The sequence below is a fragment of the Mesoplodon mirus genome, assembly GCF_964341445.2.
Source record: "Mesoplodon mirus genome assembly, chromosome: 2".
NCBI classification, from domain to species: Eukaryota; Metazoa; Chordata; class Mammalia; order Artiodactyla; family Ziphiidae; genus Mesoplodon; species Mesoplodon mirus.
Window position 1 is genome coordinate 145,471,272 of NC_138977.1, and position 20,090 is coordinate 145,491,361.

A 20,090-nucleotide genomic window follows, 5' to 3' on the forward strand; every position below is an offset into this window, starting at 1 on the left:
AGAAAACAAGGGAAAAACAGAGGCAATAAACAGAAAACAAAAAATAAAATGATAGACTTAAGCTCTACTATGTCAGTAGTAGAGCTTAAATAAAAATGCTCTAAATACCCTAATTAAAGGATAGAGACTAGCAGACTGGATTTAAAAACATGACCCAAGGGCTTCCCTGGTGGCGCAGTGGTTGAGAGTCTGCCTGCCGATGCAGGGGACACGGGTTCGTGCCCTGGTCCGGGAAGATCCCACATGCCTCAGAGCAGCTGGGCCCATGAGCCATGGCCACTGAGCCTGTGCGTCCAGAGCCTGTTCTCCGCAATGGGAGAGGCCACAACAGTGAGAGGCCCACGTACTGCAAAATCAAACAAACAAACGAAAAAAAACATGACCCAAATATAAGCTGTCTAGAAGAAACTCACTTCAAGTAAGTGCCTTGAACAATATAGGCAAGTTGAAAGTAACAGGATAGAAAAAGATATCAAGCAAACATTAATCAATGGAAAGCAGAAGTGCTTATGTTAATTCCAAAGTGGACTTCAGAGCAAAGGAAATTTCCAGAGAAAGAGAACATTATATAATGATTAAAGTGTCAATCCACCAAGAAGACCTAGAAATCCTAAATGTGTATGCACCAAAAAACAGAGCTGCAAATGGAGCAAAAATTAATAGAAATAAAAGGAGAAATAGATAAATCCACAATTAGAGTTGGAGACTTCAACATTCCTCTCTCAACAAGTGATAGGACAACAGAGAGAAAATCAGCAAGGATATAAAAGAAATCAACAACATCATCAACTAGTAGGATATAATCCTACTGTTTATAAAATATTTATAAACAGTATAAAATATTCTACTGAACAACAATAAAACGCACATTCTTTCCAAGTGCACATGGAGTATATACCAAGATAGACCAATATCTTGGACCATAAAATAAGCTTCAACAAATTTAAAAGAATCAAAACTATATACAGTATGATCTCTGATCACAATGGAATCACACTAGAAATGAGTAACAAAAAGTTTACAGAAAAATCTCCAAACATTTGGAAACTAAAAAAAAAATCACACTTCTAAACAATCCATGAGTCAAAGAAGAAGTCTCAAGGGAAATAAAAAATTCATTGAACTGATTGAAATTAAAAATAGAGCATATCAAATTTATGGGGCACAGACAGTACAGTGCTGAGAGGGACATTTATAGCACTAAATGCATACATTAAAAAAAGAGGAAAAGTATCAAATCTATACTATAAACCCAAAGCAAGCAGAAGGAAGAAAATAATAAAGATAAGAGTAGAAATTAAAAACAGAAAAACAATAGAGAAAAATCAGTTGAGCACAGAGTTGGCTTTTGAAAAGATCAGTGAAATTGACAAACCTCTAGCTAGACTGACACAGAAAAAAGAAATGTAGAAGATACAAATTACCAGTATCAGGAACAAAATAGGGGATATCACTACAGCCACTGCAGATAGCAAATGGATAATAAGAGAATACTATGAACAACTCTACATGTAAATTCACATAAGTTTGAAAACAGAAAATATATGACCAATCCCTTGAAAAGCAGAAAGTAACACATCTCACCCAACATGAAGTAGATAATTTGATTAATCCTATAGCTATAAGGCAATTGAATGTATAATTCTAAAATCTCCCCCAAAAGATATCTTCAGACCTAGATGGTTTTACCGGAGAATTCTACCAAACATATAAAGAAGAATGAACACCAATGCTACATAGTCTCTTCCTGAAAACAGAAGATGAAGGAACACTTCCCAATTAGTTTATTACCTTGATAGCTAACAGGAACAACACACAAAAAAAGAAGCTACAGATCAATATCCCTCATGCTTATAGAAGCAAAAATCTTTACCAAAATATTAGTAAATAGAATTCAACAATACAGAAAAAGAATTCTATACCATGAACAAGTGGGGTTTATTCCAGGGATACAAGATTGGTTCAATATTCAGAAATCAATGTATTCCACCATATTAAGTGGCTAAAGAAGAAAAGTCACATGATCATACCTTTGGGATCTAGGGCTGGACAAAATGTTGTTAAACTTGACACCAAAAGCACAGTCCATAAAAGGAACAGTTGATAAATTAAGCAAAATTAAATACTTTTGCTCTGAGAAAGACTGTGTTAAGAGGATGAAAAAACAAACTACAGAGTAGGAAACAATATTTGCAAACCACATATTTGAAAACAGACTAGAATATATAAGGAGCTCTTAAAACTCACCAGTAAAAAAGCAAACAATCCAATTAGAACATGGGCAAAAGACATGAAGAGATATTTCACTGAAGAAGATATAGAGATGGCAGATAAGCATAGGAAAAGATGTTCAACGTTATTGTCATTAGAGAGATGCAAATTAAAACCATGAGATATAACTATACACATATCAGAATGGCCAAAATGAAAAATAGTGACAGCATCTAATGCTGGGGAGGGTGTGGAGAAACTGGATCACTCATACATCACTGTTGGAAATGTAAAATGGTACAGCCACCCTAGAAAATAATTTAATAGGCTCTGTTAAAAACTGAACATAGGACTACCAGCAATACTGGGCATTTATCCCAGTGAAATGAAAGCTTATGTTCATACAAAAACCTATACACAAATGGTCATAGCAGCTTTATTCTTAATAATAATAATAATAATAAAAGAAACAACTCAAATGTACTTTAATGAGTAGGTAACAAGTTAAAAACACTGTGGTCCATCCAAGGCATGGTACTCAGCAATAAAAACGAACAAACTATTGAAACACAGCAACTGGATCTATCTCGAGGGAATTACACTGAGTGAAAAAAGCCAATCCCCAAAGGTTACCTACTGTATGATTCCATTTTATAGCACCTTAAAATGAAAAGATATATATATAAATAAATAAATAAATATATATATATATATATATATATATATATATATAAATGGGAGACATTAGTGATTGGTAGGACTCTCTTGACTGCATGAATATCAATATTCTGGTTGTGATATCGTACTATACTTTTACAAGATGTTGCTCTTGTGGGAAACTGGGAAAAGGTACATGGGATTGCTTTATATTCTTTCTTACAGCTGCATGTAAACTACATTTATATCAAAATTAAAAGTTTAATAGAACTATCAAGCCATGAAAAGACATGAATGACCCTGAAATGTATATTGCTAAGTGAAAAAAGCCAGTTTGTAATGGCTACTATATGACTCCAACTCTATGACATTCTGGAAAAGACAAAACCTTGGAAGACAGTAAAAGAATCACTAGCTGCCAAGCGGCTGTGTGGAGGGAGTGCCGCACAGTGTGAAACTTTATGTAAACTGTGGACTTCAGTTAATAATACTACGTTGATATTGGTCCGTCAATCATAACGAGTATAACGCACTAATGCAAGATGGTAATAATAGGAGAAACTGTGTGTCGGGAGGAGAAGGGGTATATAGGAACACTATACTATACTTTCTGTTTAGTTTTTCTGTAAACCTAAAACTTCTCTAAAAAATAAAGTCTATTATTAAAAAAATGTTCAATTTAAAAAATCTTCACAACCCTTCCTAATGCAGTGCAGAGTGGCATTGTCTACTCTCTAAGGTGAAAAAAAAAAATTCTGTGCTTTACACTCCCCAGGGTTGGCAGAAATAGCTTATGGAAGAGGAATGAAGGCTCACAGCAAGGTAGATGAGGGTATTTTACAGTTTCCCTGGATTTGTTTGCCAGCTCTGCTGAGTTCTACAGGGAATATTCACTCTTGTTTATTTGCAAGTGTTTGGAGTCTCTGTTACTGTGTGCTAGCAACATGGAAGGAGCTGGGTTATTTTTCAGTGTGTCTATGAATATATCCCTCAGTGTTCTAGAAAGTGTGACAGGAGTGGACTATTTCAGCTTTTTGATTCTGGAATCAAAATAGCAAGTTCCCTTTAGATCACAAATGATCAAAAAGACATAATATGGCTTATAGTAATTTGATGCAATACTACGGGGTGGAGGGGAAATCTCCTTTAAATGCTTCTTAAAATAATTCAATTAGCAATGCAAGAGAGAGAAACAGAATAAAATAATAACACAGAAAATCGAAATCCATAGATTTTTTTGTCCATTAACCTTCTAGGAATACACATTCTATGTTATGTATTTATATATTACAAATAATGTTTTTAAACAAATTTTCTAATGGGACATTTTCAGGAAATAAAAATGCCCCAAAGCAGGCAGCCACTAGAAAATGCAAAGACGACAGTCTTTATATTACAGCAATGGAATTTTTCCTTACAGTTAAGGCTACAAAGTCTTTTCATAAGGAAACCAAAACAGGGATGCAGCTTTTCTCTTTCTCTCATTTTCTGTTACCAATTTGAGTCATTATAAACAGTTAAGTGAAAATAGAGGGGCTAGAAAAAGGAATAGCTTATTATTATGTTATTTTCTATAAGTTCTAAATTTCAAGCTATGGCATAAGTTTACTTTGGGGATACCAAGACAAAAATTTGAGAAAATGTTTTTATCTCATTTTCCTCTTCTTATTGGCCCCCAATATTAGCTGATTCCACCAATGTTTCTGAAACAACCACATGCCCTAAGTGAATTCCATCCCTCTGGCCACTTAGATTTACAATAGTTTTCTGGGGTATATTTGACAGGAATTAATTAACCCTTGTGATTGATAGAGGAACAGGTGTGTGACCTGACCTAGGTCAATGAGGCAAAATATCAGGACTTTTCTTTGTGTACATTGTGCCAAAGATACTTTCTTTTCCTGCTGCAGATAAGCACGGATGTATATTGCCCAGGAAACTGTTGGTATGTACTTGATAAAATGATAGAACCAGATGTGGGGTGAAGCTTACCCCAAGAAAATCAGAGCAGAGGGAAAAAGAAACCTGGTCCTTAATGGCATACTTGATGAATGGCATACAGATGAAGACTTATCAGATCACCTCTGAACTTTTCAGTTATGTGAGGCAATAAATTCCCTTTAGTTGGTTTCTGAGTTTCTGCTATTTTCAACTAAAAGCATGCTAACTATGGTCATTCTCTTCAGATCTTCATCTCACTGATGTAGGTCCAAAAAGTCTATTAAGATTGGAATCAAGAAAGAGTAAAGAAAAATAGCCTAGAAGCGCAGTAGTGGGGGCCTCGAAGAGGAGAGGGAAAAAAGAGCAGAAGTATAAAATATGGATATACCTCTGGCCAGACTCATTTGGGCTCATAAGAAACATTCACTCCTTTTTAGCAAAACACAATAATCATCACCCAAGCTGCTACAAGAAGTAGATGTGCAGCAAGAGCCATGAGGAACTTACCTACCCTCAATAATCAGTTGGTACAATCCATTATTACTAGTAAGTTTATACCACAAGAGAGGAGATATAAGAGACAAAAAGGAAAGAGGAGAAGAAGGCACGCAAAATAATTGACCAACTCTCAACTCTCTTTGCTTATTCTTCATACTTCTTTCCACTACCTTTAAGCCTAAATTTTCTCCCTCTTAACTCTGTAAGTAACAGACAGTGAGTTAATCGTTGGCTTTGAGTGACTATCTAAAGGTACTGTGGATCTCTGGGACCAGAAGCACTGCATGAGAAATCTAGTGGTGTCTGGAGCAGGCTAGTACTGGTTCACAAGAGTCGATTGATAAATTTTCAGAAATTCTGTGAGCCAGTAGTTAAACTCAGTGAACATAACCACTATTAAAATTAAATTATATAAACTTAATAATAAGTTATATTAAAAAGAAAGCAATAAATACTCAAAAATATCACTTTCTAAATGTTTTACTCCTTTTTGCTATTATCTATGCTCTTGATGTTTTCTTATATCTGTATGGTGGAAATACTATATAGTGTTGTATTACTACACATCTCTTCCCAACTCTGCATTCAGTTTCTCCTTGATGATAGCTCAAAATTGGCTATGTCAAGAGTATTCATACCACAGAAATTGGCAAATTCTACAAACCAAGGCATTTCCCCCCTCCAAAGAACCAGTTAAATATTCACTAGCATACTGATAGACATAGGAACATTTTAAGTCAATATATTTTGCATAAACAAACAAACAATAAAAGACATAAACTAAATTCTCCAAGGTTTTTTTTCCCTTCCCTTCCAGTAGTTAAGTTTATGATGTAATTGGAGCTGGAGTTCCAGACCATCTGTGAGTTGGGAAATCTAATGTATGAACACTTTCATTTACTTAAACTTTCAGAGTGAAAAGAATGGTGTCAACTGAGCAGATAGAATCCAAGTTCAGCTGTTCCCTGCCCTTTATTGCAAACCTCTGTGCAGGGTCTTAACAGTGTGTTTAATCTGGATGCCTGATAAATGATATAACTTATTCAGGGTTCATATCCTTGCCCTGATGGATTAGAAGGTTGTCTTTGTGGCATTAGATCATCTATTGAAAATAATATTGCTAGGCATGCTTTCCTGTTAATGTCGTTTATAGTGATCCAGAATTTTCCATTTATTCTTTAAAGATTTTATAGGACTTAATCTATTATAGTTTGCTACTATTTTAAGGAAATAATGATTATTTTGGAATAAATATCTAATTATAAAAAACTATTAAAATATAACTAGGGTCTTGACCATTATCAAATTAATTTCCACAAAAACCTCCACATTTTTCAATCTACTAGAAATATTAAATAATTGTAATCAATATTCTTTCTTAGTAATGTCCTCAAATGTGCATTATTTTTGTAGCTAAATTAAGATTTAAAATCTTACATTAAAAAGTTCAAACTTTTGATTTTTGAATATACTTTCCTTCCACTTTAACCATATTACTATGAGTACTGGAAACCAAATGGAAAATTGCATTTTATTGGGAGAATATCAGTGATCTTTGAAAATGTGACCAATTCCTTTTTCAGACCTTTCTTCAATATGCAGTCTTATGAGCAGACACTGAACCTAAATCCCTCCAAAGGAAACATTTTTTTTTCACATTTATTTCATAGGTTAACATTCTAAAACTTAGTCAACAAGGATTTATGTGTGCACAGGTAGTTCTGTATTTTTAATTTGTAATTTTGATCCTGCCAAAGTTACATATTTAGTTAGATCAGTGAATCCAATTCATAGTTTGTAAAGATACCCACTTACAAATAATAGTAGTAAGACAAAAGATCTTTTAAAACTGTTTCCCCATGATTCACTGGCAGCTGCAATTCTGGTAAAATGGGCAAAACCACAGAAGGGGAGATAACTGAAATTGATTTGCTTTAGGGTGGTCCTATCGATTTACTTAAAAGCCTGATTGAAGCCAAGAGATTTTCTCTACGCTTAACAGGACTCTTCTGCCTGTTTACAGACAGTTGGCCTGTGTGGATTGAATAATAGTCCATAAATATACATTACTGCATACTGCAACATGCATATATATATATTATATAAAAGTTAATAGTCCAGACTGTGATTTTGAATAATACTTGAAAAGTCTACATTTGATTAAAAGTTTATTAGTAATTTTTAATAATTTTCTCTAGATTAAAAAGTTGATTTTGAAACTCATCTCGGATTCTATATTTTCCTATTTCATATCTCCTTGCCTTGATTTGAGTTCAAAAATTTACTGTTAAAGTATTACCATTCAATAACTGTGTAAATCTATAAACATTTAAAAAATGAGATTACCAATGTATTGAATTATGCAAATTGAGTTACACAAACCAGTAATTCATCTAGTACTGTTTATAGGATGTATATCTAGAGCATATTAGAGTGAAAAAGGCAACAAAGAAATGATGTTCATCATTCTTCTAGGATGATGGAATATGGCAAGAATTAAACACTGTAATTTCAACTTTGGTATAAATTGGAATTTAGCCTAGTTCTCTGCTGCTACTTTGCTGGAGAGCGTTATTGGAGGTTTAGAAATCTATGGCATGCTTAGAAAAATCCATGATTTCACAACATATTATTGCACACCAATTTTCAAAATAAAGCATGCTTTTTCTTCGGGTTATGAGAATGCTAATGTGAAATTTTAAACCAAAGAAAACTAACAAATTTGTACATTAAGCATTAGGTTAAGTTCTTTTTCTCCCCTAGACTAAGTGTTTAAGTCCTTCCTGGTGTCCTCATTTTTATATTGATGACTTGATTAATTACAGTTTAAGATATGCTTATACAGGAAAAGTAAAAGGGGTCCTCACATTATCTTTCGTCTGAAAGTCAAGACATTATATCTATGCTTTTCAAAGTGCCCCTGCAATTTGTGTTAATATTATCATTGCCTCTGTTATTGGTGGAAAAACTCAAATACACTGATGTTTGAGCACATAGCTCAATATATTAGAATCATGAAATTTTAGAATAGATGACTCAACAGATCCAACCTCTTCATTTTCAGATGAGAAATCTGCTGTCTGGTCTGGAACTCAGGGCTCCTGGTACAATATCAACAACAGCACTCCATTTAGAACCTGGCTTCCTGTTTTCAGACCACAGACTAAACTCTTTTCCTGAAATCGCAAAAACAATCTGCTCAGTCCTCTTCTGTGTGCTGGGAAAAGCTGTTCACCAGTCATGAGGGAAAAAACAAACAAACAAAAAACATACCAAAAAAGCCCTCACAGAGCCCAGGTGCGAAAACCATAGGGTGACTGAAACAACTGTAGTCTTTCTGTTTCTGAAGCTCTTCTAAACTGTCAGCAATATCTGTGCTTAAGATCAGGGGACAGCATACTCCCAGTTCTTAGATAATTTTAATCCCTATTCCTTTTCCCCACCATTTCTGGATGGATGCCAGTTGCTCTGGAGTGCCTCTCCTTCTTACATTCTCATTCCCCATTCTCTTTCTCTATAGACTTATTACTTCCTATTCTTTTATCCTCCCCTCTCTCTCTCTCTCTTCCTTCAGTAATCAAGTCTCAAATGAGTTACTGAGTGAGAGAGAAACATGATCACCACTGGAGAATATGTACAGCATCAGGAGTAAATAGCACAGGGCTGGTGGGCATGGAACCATTATAAGCCATCTTTTCTTGCCTCCACAACTAATTCATGACAGATAATGGCAAAGTATTTCGGTGTTTTTGTCTTTTAGAATAGCACTTGTTAGACACTTGCAACATGGCTCTGATATTTCTGTTAAAAGCATCTGGGTTTTGCATCACAGTAGTAACACAAAACAGCTACTAATCATCAGCTCTAACACTTTTAATATTGATGTTGATGACCATGTTGATGATCATCATGATATGATGCTGAGGATGGTCTGTCTGAAGATATAGAGCCTTAGTGTTAGGAGATACTTTTTATTAATTACTTATTGAGGGTGTAGTATATTTGCTTCTGGTACATAATTTGTCACCAAATCATTATGGATCCATAATGAGTGAACAGTTTGGCATATAGTTAGTAGAGGCTGTGAGTTATCTACATTTTTACTTGTGCTATCCAGTTCTATGTATTTTAGTCTATATGGGTAGGATTTCTCAGTAATTCTTTGAGGTTATTTCTCCTTCAGATTCAATGAGTGCTCTGATGAAAAACTCTCCTTTTTGATTCTTATATTTTCCTACTGATCATCTCAAGGCTCACCAGCTATAGTCTCTCTCCCCACAGCAAGAACTGGACTGAACTCCTAGCTCAGGTTTAGAAGACAACTCATTTAGCCATCTCATTGTCACATTTCATTCTCCTCCAGGCTAAATGATTTTGAAAAGTGATATAAAAAATAAATGAATTATAATACTGAAAAAAAAAATCTTGATGCACAAGGGGAGAAGGGAGTGGGAGAAGAACTTTGAATAGCTTTTCTGTTCATTTTTATAGAGGACAATCCAGTCCAAATTTTACTTATTTAGTCTTAGAATTAAGATCAAAAGGTTGCATGCTTTATCTTAAATTATCCAGGTTTTTGTTGGTGTGAAGTGTTTGAAAGTTTGGAGAATTATTCCCAGAAAGGTTTCTCTGCAGTCCATGTCTCATTTCTGCCTTCTTAGAAAAAATGATACTCCCCTAGCTCCAGATCTCTAAACACTATGTCATATACAAATAATAAAGTTTCATGTAAGATGTCAGAGGAAATAAAAGAGGGAAATTATTTAAACTGCTTCCTAAAGTACTGCAGCTGTTTTATCTGAGATGAGTTAAGAAAGAAGTCTGTGATTATCCCTGTTATCTGTAGTACTTGACCTCCAAACAAAGGCAGAGCATGTGACTCCATTTAAGGGACTGGAAACCTTCCCGCGACTTGGGAGGGAGGGCTTCAGCCAACTTTACATGGCCAGGACCTGTTGGTGGTGAGATTATAGTCTTGAGGGTTTTTTTCCCCTTGAGATATAATTGTACTTTTTCTTTATATTTCATAAAAAAACAAAAGTTATATTATAAAAAAAGGAAAAAGATACTCTTATAGGTCTATGTCAGAAATAAGAGAGTAGAATCCAACATATGATTTAAACTGGGAATACATTAAAATGATGGATTGATTTATGATTATGATGCAATTAGAAAATGATAACTTATCCCAAGCCTAGTTTTAAGATAAATAATTTAGTCTCAAACTCAAGTGATTATCTGGTTTTTTTCTTATTGATCAAGGAAACTATTAAAACAATTTCAAGTAAACTACATGAAGCAGGAAATATAAAGAAGCACAAAAATTTTAAAGAAGCCTGAATTTTGGAAACTTGCATTGGTACAAATTTAGTTCTGGTGTCTGATTCAGAATTATTTTCACTTTATTCCAAACTAGTTTGACATCATAGTAAAACATGGGTCTAAGTTGAATCCAGTATGGTGATTTTGTATTGCAAAAAAATAGAAAACAAAACTTAATAACAGAACCCTTTAAATATGACTGCGTTGTAGGGGGAAGCACCTAACACAGTCTCTGATTGGTTTTATTCAGCTTGCTTTATGGAAAGTGAAATATGAAAATGCTATACTTATGCCTGTTCCCAGCTACCTGGTGAAAGATCTCATTGCTCTAGGTCTTAGTATTGTTCAGGTAAAAGGTCACATTCCTTGTTAATAGAAGGGAAATAAGGAGGTGCCCTGAAAACTCCACAGATATATTCTGGAATGGCTCAAATCGGCCCTTAAAACTATCTAGATATTTTACTTATTAACTTTTAAAATTGATGCTATCCTTTGCTCAATTTCCTTTATAACAATCAAAGTTGAATTTCCTTTATAACAATCAAAATGCAATGTATAAAGCATTACTTTCTAGAGTGTTTTGCTAGAACTTAGAGAAGAGAGTGGAATATCATCTTGCATCTAATTTATATTAAAAATTTTTTGAGTTATATGCTTGAGAGTATAAGAAATCTATATTTTCCTAGAAATTATAAATAGAAATAGATTTCCACACAGAATATCTCGGTAAATCAGTTACTAAATATGAAGACTAACGTTTCAGGGTTAAAGAAGTTCACAATGAATATGAATTCCAATTTAACACCTTTTTTTAAAAAAAAAGGACGCTAGAACAGATTTTGAATGATTTATGTAATATAAGGTAAAAGAAATCAAGATAGATCTGGTGGGATGGACAATGAAGACAAGATTGTATGAGACCTGTCCAAAGAAGAGAAAAAAAGATCTGAGAGTGGTGATATTAACTTATAACGTGAAATGTGAAAGGCAAGCCAAATAGAATGTACATCAGCTGTCAGATTGCTTCATTCCTTTAGAGCAGTTGTTCATCTGAAAATAGCTTTCAAATGAGAAAGGATGACTACAAAAGGATTAGTTACCATAGGCTTTTATACACCCCCTAGAGCTCCAGGTTTGTTATGACAGAATAGCAAGAATTTAAAGGAAGTAAACTATAGAATATTAAATAACATCAGGAAGGGTCTACGTTAATGCTGAGCTATATTATTGCTGTGAAGGGTTTTCACTGATACCATTTCCATGGATTTCCTTCATGATGGCTGATGCTTGCTGTTTCCTCTGCTTCACCATGGTATTATGTGATAGCATGATTTTTTTGTTCCCTCCCTGTGAAAAATAAAGGAACATTATTGAGGCAATGTCAAGAACTCATTTGGAGTGTTTTATAATCATCCTTTTGAAAGACAGCATCTTTGTTCTTTATTAAGAGTTTATTATTGCTTTCTACTGAAAGACTTTAATACCATTCCTTGTCTGGTGACAGAGCATGCTATTCATTGACAGGCAATGTCACAGTGAACAGAGGCTGTTTCTTAGAGTTTCCGGCCCAGTCTTATCTATATACTAGTACAATGATTATTGGGCAATGAGAAACAATGAAAGAGCTGGACTCCTTTCCCCTTCCTCTCTCTTTTCCACAGTTTATTTTAACCTGTCACTGTTTCCTTACTGGCCTTCATTTGTACCAACATCACAGTACATCAATTCCAGCAAATTGTAAGAATGAAGAAAGGACGCCAGATTAAACCAGAACTCTTTGGTGGTAGTATTTTAATATTGACATCAACAGCTGTCCTTTAAAGCAAAGAAAGCCCATTAATGAGTCACAACTCTGAACTTCCTTGGACAACTGACTAATAGAACATTTTAGGAAACAATATACTTACCTTGCTCTTACACCGTGCTTTTCAGGAAGGATGAATCCTGATTTGTGGAGGAAAGACTGGAGATGGAATATGGATGGCACTTGGGCCCGATGGTTTTTATCCTTGAGCCTGGGATAGCATGGTCCCTAGCTCTGACTCAAACTGGGACTGAGCCTTTCTGAAGAGACTGGCATCCAGCTGACATCAACTGACTATATATAGCACCAAATACTTCAGCTACTCATATCTTCCTGGCAAAAGGGAGGAACCAAGAAAGATTAGGTTCTCTCCATTGTGTTTCTAGTTTGTGAGATGTTTGAATGAACATACAGAAGGTTTTTATGGAGTACCTTCTGTTTGGAGAGATACTAGCCAAAAAAGATTTTAAAAACTTTTTAAGATGTAGCCCTTACATTACATCTTAATTGAGGTGGCAAAAGATACATATTGAATACGTGAGTTAGAACAGAATGATAGATTATTAACAATTAACATGAAAGTATTGACCATAATATCTAAGGAGTTTCAAGAAGAAAGAAAGCAATATGGGGCAGATCAATAGTGCCATCCCTTAAGCAAGAGTGAGAACCTATAGTAAGTTCAGAAAAATGGGTTATATTTGAATGGTGAAGTAGGGGAGCATTTTGTAATGGGCCTTAGAGGTTGAGCCTTGAAGCTATCTGAGTAAAAGCTTAGACTCATAGCTGGGTCATGAGTCTTTCTGAAGAGAGCCTGTAGAGAACAGTGCCTGCAAAGTTGACTGATCTCTGCAAGGTCTGGAGTCAAGGATTTCTGTTTGAGGATCAGGATAAGAGGTTGGGAAGGTAGGCCATGTTGGCCTCCTTGCTGGTCTTTGAACACAGAATCATGTTCCCTCCCATATCCAGGCTTTGGCTCTTACTATTTCCCACTTCCTGAAACATGCTCTCCCCCTACCACTTGGCTTACTCATGCATTCAGGACTCCCCCCAACTACTGATTCCTCATAAAGTCCTTCCCCAGTCACCCTGTCTAAAATATCACATGGTGCCACACTCTAATCCCTTACTCTGCTTTATTTTTTAAACATTTTTGTATTAGTTAAAATTAAAGTCGAATGGGAGTGACAGAAAACCCTAAAAACAGAAATTTCAAAAAGATGGAAGTTTGTTTTTCTCACACATAAACTTTGTCCATAGGTAAATAATCTAGGGTTCGTGTGATTGACATAATTATCAGGGGTGCAGTCACCTCTAACATTTTGCTCCATTGTCCCTAAGATGCAGACCCTTGGGCTTAAATGACTGCTTCAGCTCTAGTCACCATGCTCTTATTTCAGTCAGCAGGAAAAAAGAACAAGTAATGAGAAAGGCAGCAGGAAAAAGAAAAAGAAAAAGTAATGAAGGTCTCCTTCAAACATGTCCTGATATTGCTCAAATCTCTTTTGTTTACATCCCTTTGGCAGAACTTAGTCACATAGCCAAACACAGCTCAAGAGAGGTTGGGAAATGTAGATTTTATTCTGGGTGGCCACGCCCAGTTAAATTCAGAGGTTAATTTACTGACAAAGAAGATAATGATTACTGGGTGACAACTCTCAGTTTTTTGTTGTTGTTGTTGTTGTTTTGCGGTATGCGGGCCTCTCACTGTTCTGGCCTCTCCCGTTGCGGAGCACAGGCTCCAGACGCACTGGTTCAGCGGCCATGGCTCATGGGCCCAGCTGCTCCATGGCATGTGGGATCTTCCCGGACCGGGGCACGAACCCGTGTCCCCTGCATAGGCAGGCGGACTCTGAACCACAGCGCCACCAGGGAAGCCCAACTCTCAGTTTTTGCCACAAGGACATAACACTTTTATCTATACCTATATCTATATCTATTTGTCTAGCTAGCTGTCATCCATCTATCAATCTATCTCTATCATCTATCTGGTATCTCTTTTTCCTATTAAAATATGAACTTCATAAAGACTTAGGCTTTATATCTTCAGCAGCAAGAATTGTGTCTAGTATATTGGTGGATATTCAATATTCATTAAGTGAATGAATAAATGAGTGGGTTGGAGACTGTGGAATGCATGAGTTTGGAATTATTCTCCTGTTATGTCAAGCACTTGGGGGGAAATAGAATTGTAATAAACAGTCAATTGAGTATAAGATGATGGTGGCTACTTAAAGGAGAAGTTGTTTTATATGTGACCAAAATAAGTGCCTGATCATAGGATTGACAGTTCAAGGTAGTAAATGGTAGGTGTAAGCTAACCTGTTGCAACTGCTTCTAAGTAAAAGTTTGCATTGAAGTTATTAATTAGGTAGCAGTGAGAAACATTTAGCCGAGCCAATGAATTTAAGTTCCCTCTCAAGATCTCTAAATTGCTTTTATATTCCTGGCTTAAGCATTTACAGTGGTGTGCTATTAGTAAAGTCTCTCAAACTCTAGTTTTTTCGTCTGTAAAATGGAGGTTACAGTATCTACCACATAGAACCATGGACACTTTACATGTAACAATTTTAGAAATTCTTGTTACTTAATAAAAGTTTAGTAAGTGTTAATTTTTCCTTTTACTATTTTATTTCTGCAATATGGAAGAATTTAGAACCTTAGAATAATCAACTGCATTATTCAGTAAAAAATTAAAATATATTCAGAAAGACCATTTTCCTATTTGGTCACCTTTATATGTTTCCAATTTTGTGTTACATACAGTTCTATAGGTTGAAATGGTGTCCTCAAAAGACAATAGTTGTTATGTTGATTTTGGTTTCCAGAATGAAAGATTATTTTAAAAGATTTTTAAAGTTTTGAAGAATATAATAACATACTTGTTTTTGTTTATTTCTGAATTATACCAAAAATTGTTTTGCCTTATATTTTAAGCTCATTTATACATATCTCTGATAGCTTTCTGGTTTTTGAGTTATTATTTGTTCTCAAAAGAAGAAAGAATTAGTCACTGGTATCATAGATTTAAAACAATGTATACTATCCATTTGCTTCATGACACAACAGCTAAATTTTTTTAACATTTATTTATTTATTTTTGGCTGCGTTGGGTCTTCGTTGCTGTACGTGGGCTTTCTCTAGTTGTGGCAAGCAGGGGCTACTCTTCGTTGTGGTACACAGGCTTCTCATTGCAGTGGCTTCTATTGTTGCGGAGCACAGGCTCTAGGCACACAGGCTTCAGTAATTGTGGCGCATGGGCTCAGTAGTTGTGGCTCGCAGACTCTAGAGTGCAGGCTTCAGTAATTGTGGCGCACGGGCTCAGTAGTTGTGACTCAGAAGCTTAGTTGCTCCATGGCATGTGGGATCTTCCCCGACCAGGGATCGAACCCGTGTCCCCTGCATTGGCAGGCAGATTCTTAACCACTGTGCCACCAGGGAAGTCCCAACAGCTAAATTTTAGAAAGAACTTTAATGGTTATTATACAGCATTTTCAGATGGTCCATTCTGAAAGTCAGTGCCTTTCAATTTTAAATCAAGTCGCAGTTAATATATTTCTGTTTCATCTACACAGAGGTCTGGCTCTAGATTAAACTCCCCTCCAGTTTGTCATGTTGCAGTCTTTCTTTGGCTGTAGCCCCTACCCTTGCACCTCTAAGACCCAGGACTGCCCTCCTCCCTGTGTCCTCTCCACACCCACACATTCCTGTACACTAGAGAAGAATCTCTCCTACCCCCAGGGTCTCAGTACCTACACTGGTCCTACTAATCATTCCTGTCCTTGAAGTGACTCCCTAACCCTAAATGAAACAGAGTAGGACTTTATTTTCCCCCCAAGGCCCTAAGTATTTTAAACTAATTGATGCTAAAGATAATGACAGGACCTTTTACTGTAGGCAGAATAATGGGATTCTAATGGTGGAACCTGGTGCCTTAGGAGGCTAGTGACGCTGAAGTTTTTGGCAGAGCTTTTCAACACCCCTATAACCAAATCATTTCCATTTCTGGGCCTGCCGCAGTTGCATTTCCAACTCTTTTACCACTTGCTAGAAGAGAAAAAAAGAATAAATAAGGTGAATTTTACTGCCAATAAACCACCTAACAAAAATCCACACCATTAGGACCCATGAAAGGCAACTTTATTCAGCCAGTGGTAAACATGAGCCCTTTAGCCAAGTGGTAAACAGTGTCTACATTGATCTTTCTCTGACTGAGCACTTGTTTTTTAATCCTGTGTTTCTCCTTGTCCCATTTTGAGTCTATATTAGGTGACTGTAGGCAGTTGGAGATTAGGGCAGGATCCGGGGGGCCCAGGATGTAGGGACTGACCGTCTGCTAAGTGGGCAGACAGCACATTACCATTACTGAGGCTCAGTTCTGGATTATTGCATGCAGAATCCAAAAAGGGCAGCTCCCAGGCTAGTGCTGAATGACATATCTGAGAGGACTATCTGTTCTTTACCAACCTTCAGGGCCTTAGATATGGTGGTAACCCTGGGAGGAAAGAATCTGCTTGAAAGGATAAAAAAAGGTGTAAAAACTCACAGCTGATGAGGCTGTCTATGGAAGCATGGGCTTTGGTTTGTGCAAAAAGCCTTCGTATTCTCCTTAATAGCTAATTGCCATGCCTTCCATGGTTTCTATTTTCCTATATTGAGTAAGGTCCAGCTTACAACTGATCTCCTTACCATCCCATAGCAAAGGCAGAATAGTTATAAGCAGAGCTGTGGTGATTATCCTACTGGCCAAAGTGAGATAGTACAAGACGGAGACCTAAGGGCACCAACTAAGAGTAAACAGAACTATTACAGCCACTATTTAGTTACTGTTTGCTAGGCAGTTCCTTTGTTTTGCAGATGAGGAAATTGAGGTTCTGAGAGATTAAGTAAAATCCCCCATGCATCATACTTGTAAATTATAGAGATGAAATGAAAAGTTGTTTCTCGGGACTTCCTTGATAACACAGTGGTTAAGAATCCACCCGCCAGTGCAGGGGACACGGGTTTGAGCCCTGATCCGGGAAGATTCTGCATGACGCAGTGCAATTAAGCCCATGCGCCACAACTACCGAGCCTGCACTCTAGAGCTCGCGAGCCACAACTGCTGAGCCCATGAGCCACAACTACTGAAGCCTGCGTGCCTAGAGCCCGTGCTCCGCAACAAGAGAAGCCACCGCAATGAGAAGCCCATGTACCAAAACAAAGAGTAGTCCCCACTCACAGCAACGAAGACCCAAAGCAGCCAAAAATAAATAAATAAATTCATTTATTAAAAATAAATAAATAAAAGTTCTCATTTAAAGGCTTTTTTGTTTTCACTATACTGTGCAGAAATCTCCAACTTCCTGATCTCTGAATATCTCTGTAGTGATACCTTCATGATAAAAACAGAGTTAAGAATTGTCAGATTAAGTATTTCAGTGTGCTCCTTTTTGATTCCCTTTGGAATTTAGCATCCCAACACTAGGTTTATCTTGGCTGAGGTGCTTTTTACTTATTAACATTTATGGCTCTTTCCCAACTCATGTTTTTCTGGTTTGCAAACTTCTAGAGTTCCTCATGGTGTTTATCCTCAGGGTGCTTTCCTTTCCTTCAGCTGTGCAAATACTAATGTTATTAAAATGCTGAACATAAACAATGAAAACGTGCCAGTTGCTGTGCAGACCTCTCCTTCCTTTCCTGGCCCGTGTACCACACACACAAACACGCTTACCACCTTCACTGCCAAAAATAAGGATCAAATCCAACGCCATCAAAATAATCCATTTATAGGCAAGCCCAGTGTTTTACTTGTCTTCCTCTGCAAATTTATGTCTTTTACTTAAGCATTTCCTTCTAGGCTGTTAAATTAAGCCTTAAGGTAAACTGGGGAGAAAAGGAGAAGTAAACAGAGCCCGATGACCAGCTTGTCAAGGACAGAAGCTAACGTAATAAGGTTGGGAACCTGGAAAGAGAGAAAGTTTCATATACAGAAATATTAAGAAAGAAGTTGCCAAAGAAAACCTGCAAATCATTTTTTTTCTTTTGCTTGTATAATCCCAGCATTTATCCAGAACTTTGTCACATTTACTTTCACGATTCTAGCCAACCTATATTTTTCCTGTTGTCTACAGGAGTATTTTCTTTGACAGTTTTCTCACCTGCAAGAAGTCACCCCTGCTTTTATATACAAATTTAGCATGACCTAATTAAACAAAAGTTAATTAAAGAAAACATGAAGTGTTTTAAAAGAATGTATAGTCAAGGAATTTAGTGACAGAATCTGGACTTCACAGCATGTATCACATGCTAGAGTCTCAGCAGCATGGTTATAAAATAAGGACAATCATAATATCAACATCATAAGGCTGTTGCATGGCATAGTACTTATCTCAATGCCTGGCTCATATTAAGTGTGTAATAAATGTTAGCCATTATTATTATTATCACCAAATATTTAACTTTAGCATAAACATGAGAAAGGATGACATTCAAAATATGTTGTCACCTTAAAAAATAATGGCTTAACCCCTGTTTGCAGACAAGGCACAGAGAGGTTAAGTCACATGTTGAAGGCCACACAGATAGAAAAAGAATAGTTCCCTAACTGAGAAAGATGTGAATATGAATTGAGCTGTGGGATTAATATAAATAAAGCATGTGTAGATCACAAGAGGAATTGCTAAGAAATAAAACAGTCAGAAAGTGAAGGGTCTGGTATACTTGTTAAGTATATATCCTATGTGGGAGTGATTTATCAGTGCCTCAGAACCTAATGTCATTAACAAAATCTGAATTGTATGAATATATATAACTCTCCTTATTCTGATTCTATGCTCCCATACAAACGTCCACTAATCTACTGGTTTGCCATGTAGTTTGCCTGAACCCAAATCCACCTACTACTTTATCTCATAAATTATGACACATTTTAAGAGTAAAAAATTCAGTGCCTAGTAAATATTTATTGAAAGGATGAATCAGAAAAAGTTAAAGAAATCGGGAAAAGAAGAAAACAGGAGAGCAAAAGTTCAAGAGAAAAGAGAATTTTAAGGCACCGTCAAATTCTCCACAGAGATTATAGAGGATGACATATGAGAAAAGGTCACTGGATTTAGCAAGAAGTAGGTCACCGGCAGAATTTAGAGACACTTTTTAATGTGGTAGTAACAGAACCCAAATAGAAAGGATTTAAGGCAAGAATGAGTGGATGGGAAGTGTAAGCTGCAAATGGAAATCATTTATTTAAAAGAACTGTTTGTGAACTAAAGGGGAGAGAGAGTTCAGTAGCTAAAAGGAAAGCAATTTGCATGTGTGCGTGCTTGTGTGTTTAGAAAGAGGAAACTTTAACAGTTTGGAGATAAAAGTGAAACAAATATTGCTGTGTAAGACAATAAAAACTCTGATAATTTGCGATTTGGGGTGGTTCACTTCAGGATAGATGTAAGTCTATGATGGTTGATCATTGGAGAGAAATCCTGGTAGGAGGGAAGAAGTATGTGGCAAAGGAAATGAGCATGGAGGTTTGACATCTGGGCCAAGTGGTGCCATTAGAAGGCCTTCCAGCATGCCATCATCAGGGTAAATTTACCAGGACCCAGGTGCTGAACTGGTCCAGACATTCCAACTTCCCAATTTCATTAGTCTTAGGCTGTGCGCCGTCAGTTCATTGAAATTA

The 20,090-nt window shown here is 36.3% G+C and overlaps 1 protein-coding gene and 1 long non-coding RNA gene across 3 annotated transcripts in view; one reads left to right on the plus strand and one right to left on the minus strand.

Moving 5' to 3' along the window:
• The window catches only part of MYOZ2 (myozenin 2), a 35,638-nt gene extending 22,723 nt beyond the window's left edge, over positions 1-12,915 (minus strand). For both annotated transcript variants that reach the window (XM_082600318.1, XM_082600317.1), the window contains exons 1-2: positions 12,537-12,915; positions 11,883-11,976 (exon numbers count right to left, since the gene is read on the minus strand). In XM_082600318.1, the coding sequence (XP_082456444.1) occupies positions 11,883-11,958 (76 nt within the window). In that variant the 5' untranslated portion in view covers positions 11,959-11,976; positions 12,537-12,915. The remainder of the gene's footprint in view (positions 1-11,882; positions 11,977-12,536) is intronic.
• Positions 1-20,090, plus strand: part of LOC309791534 — a 196,675-nt gene that overhangs the window by 40,932 nt on the left and 135,653 nt on the right. The window lies entirely within an intron of this gene.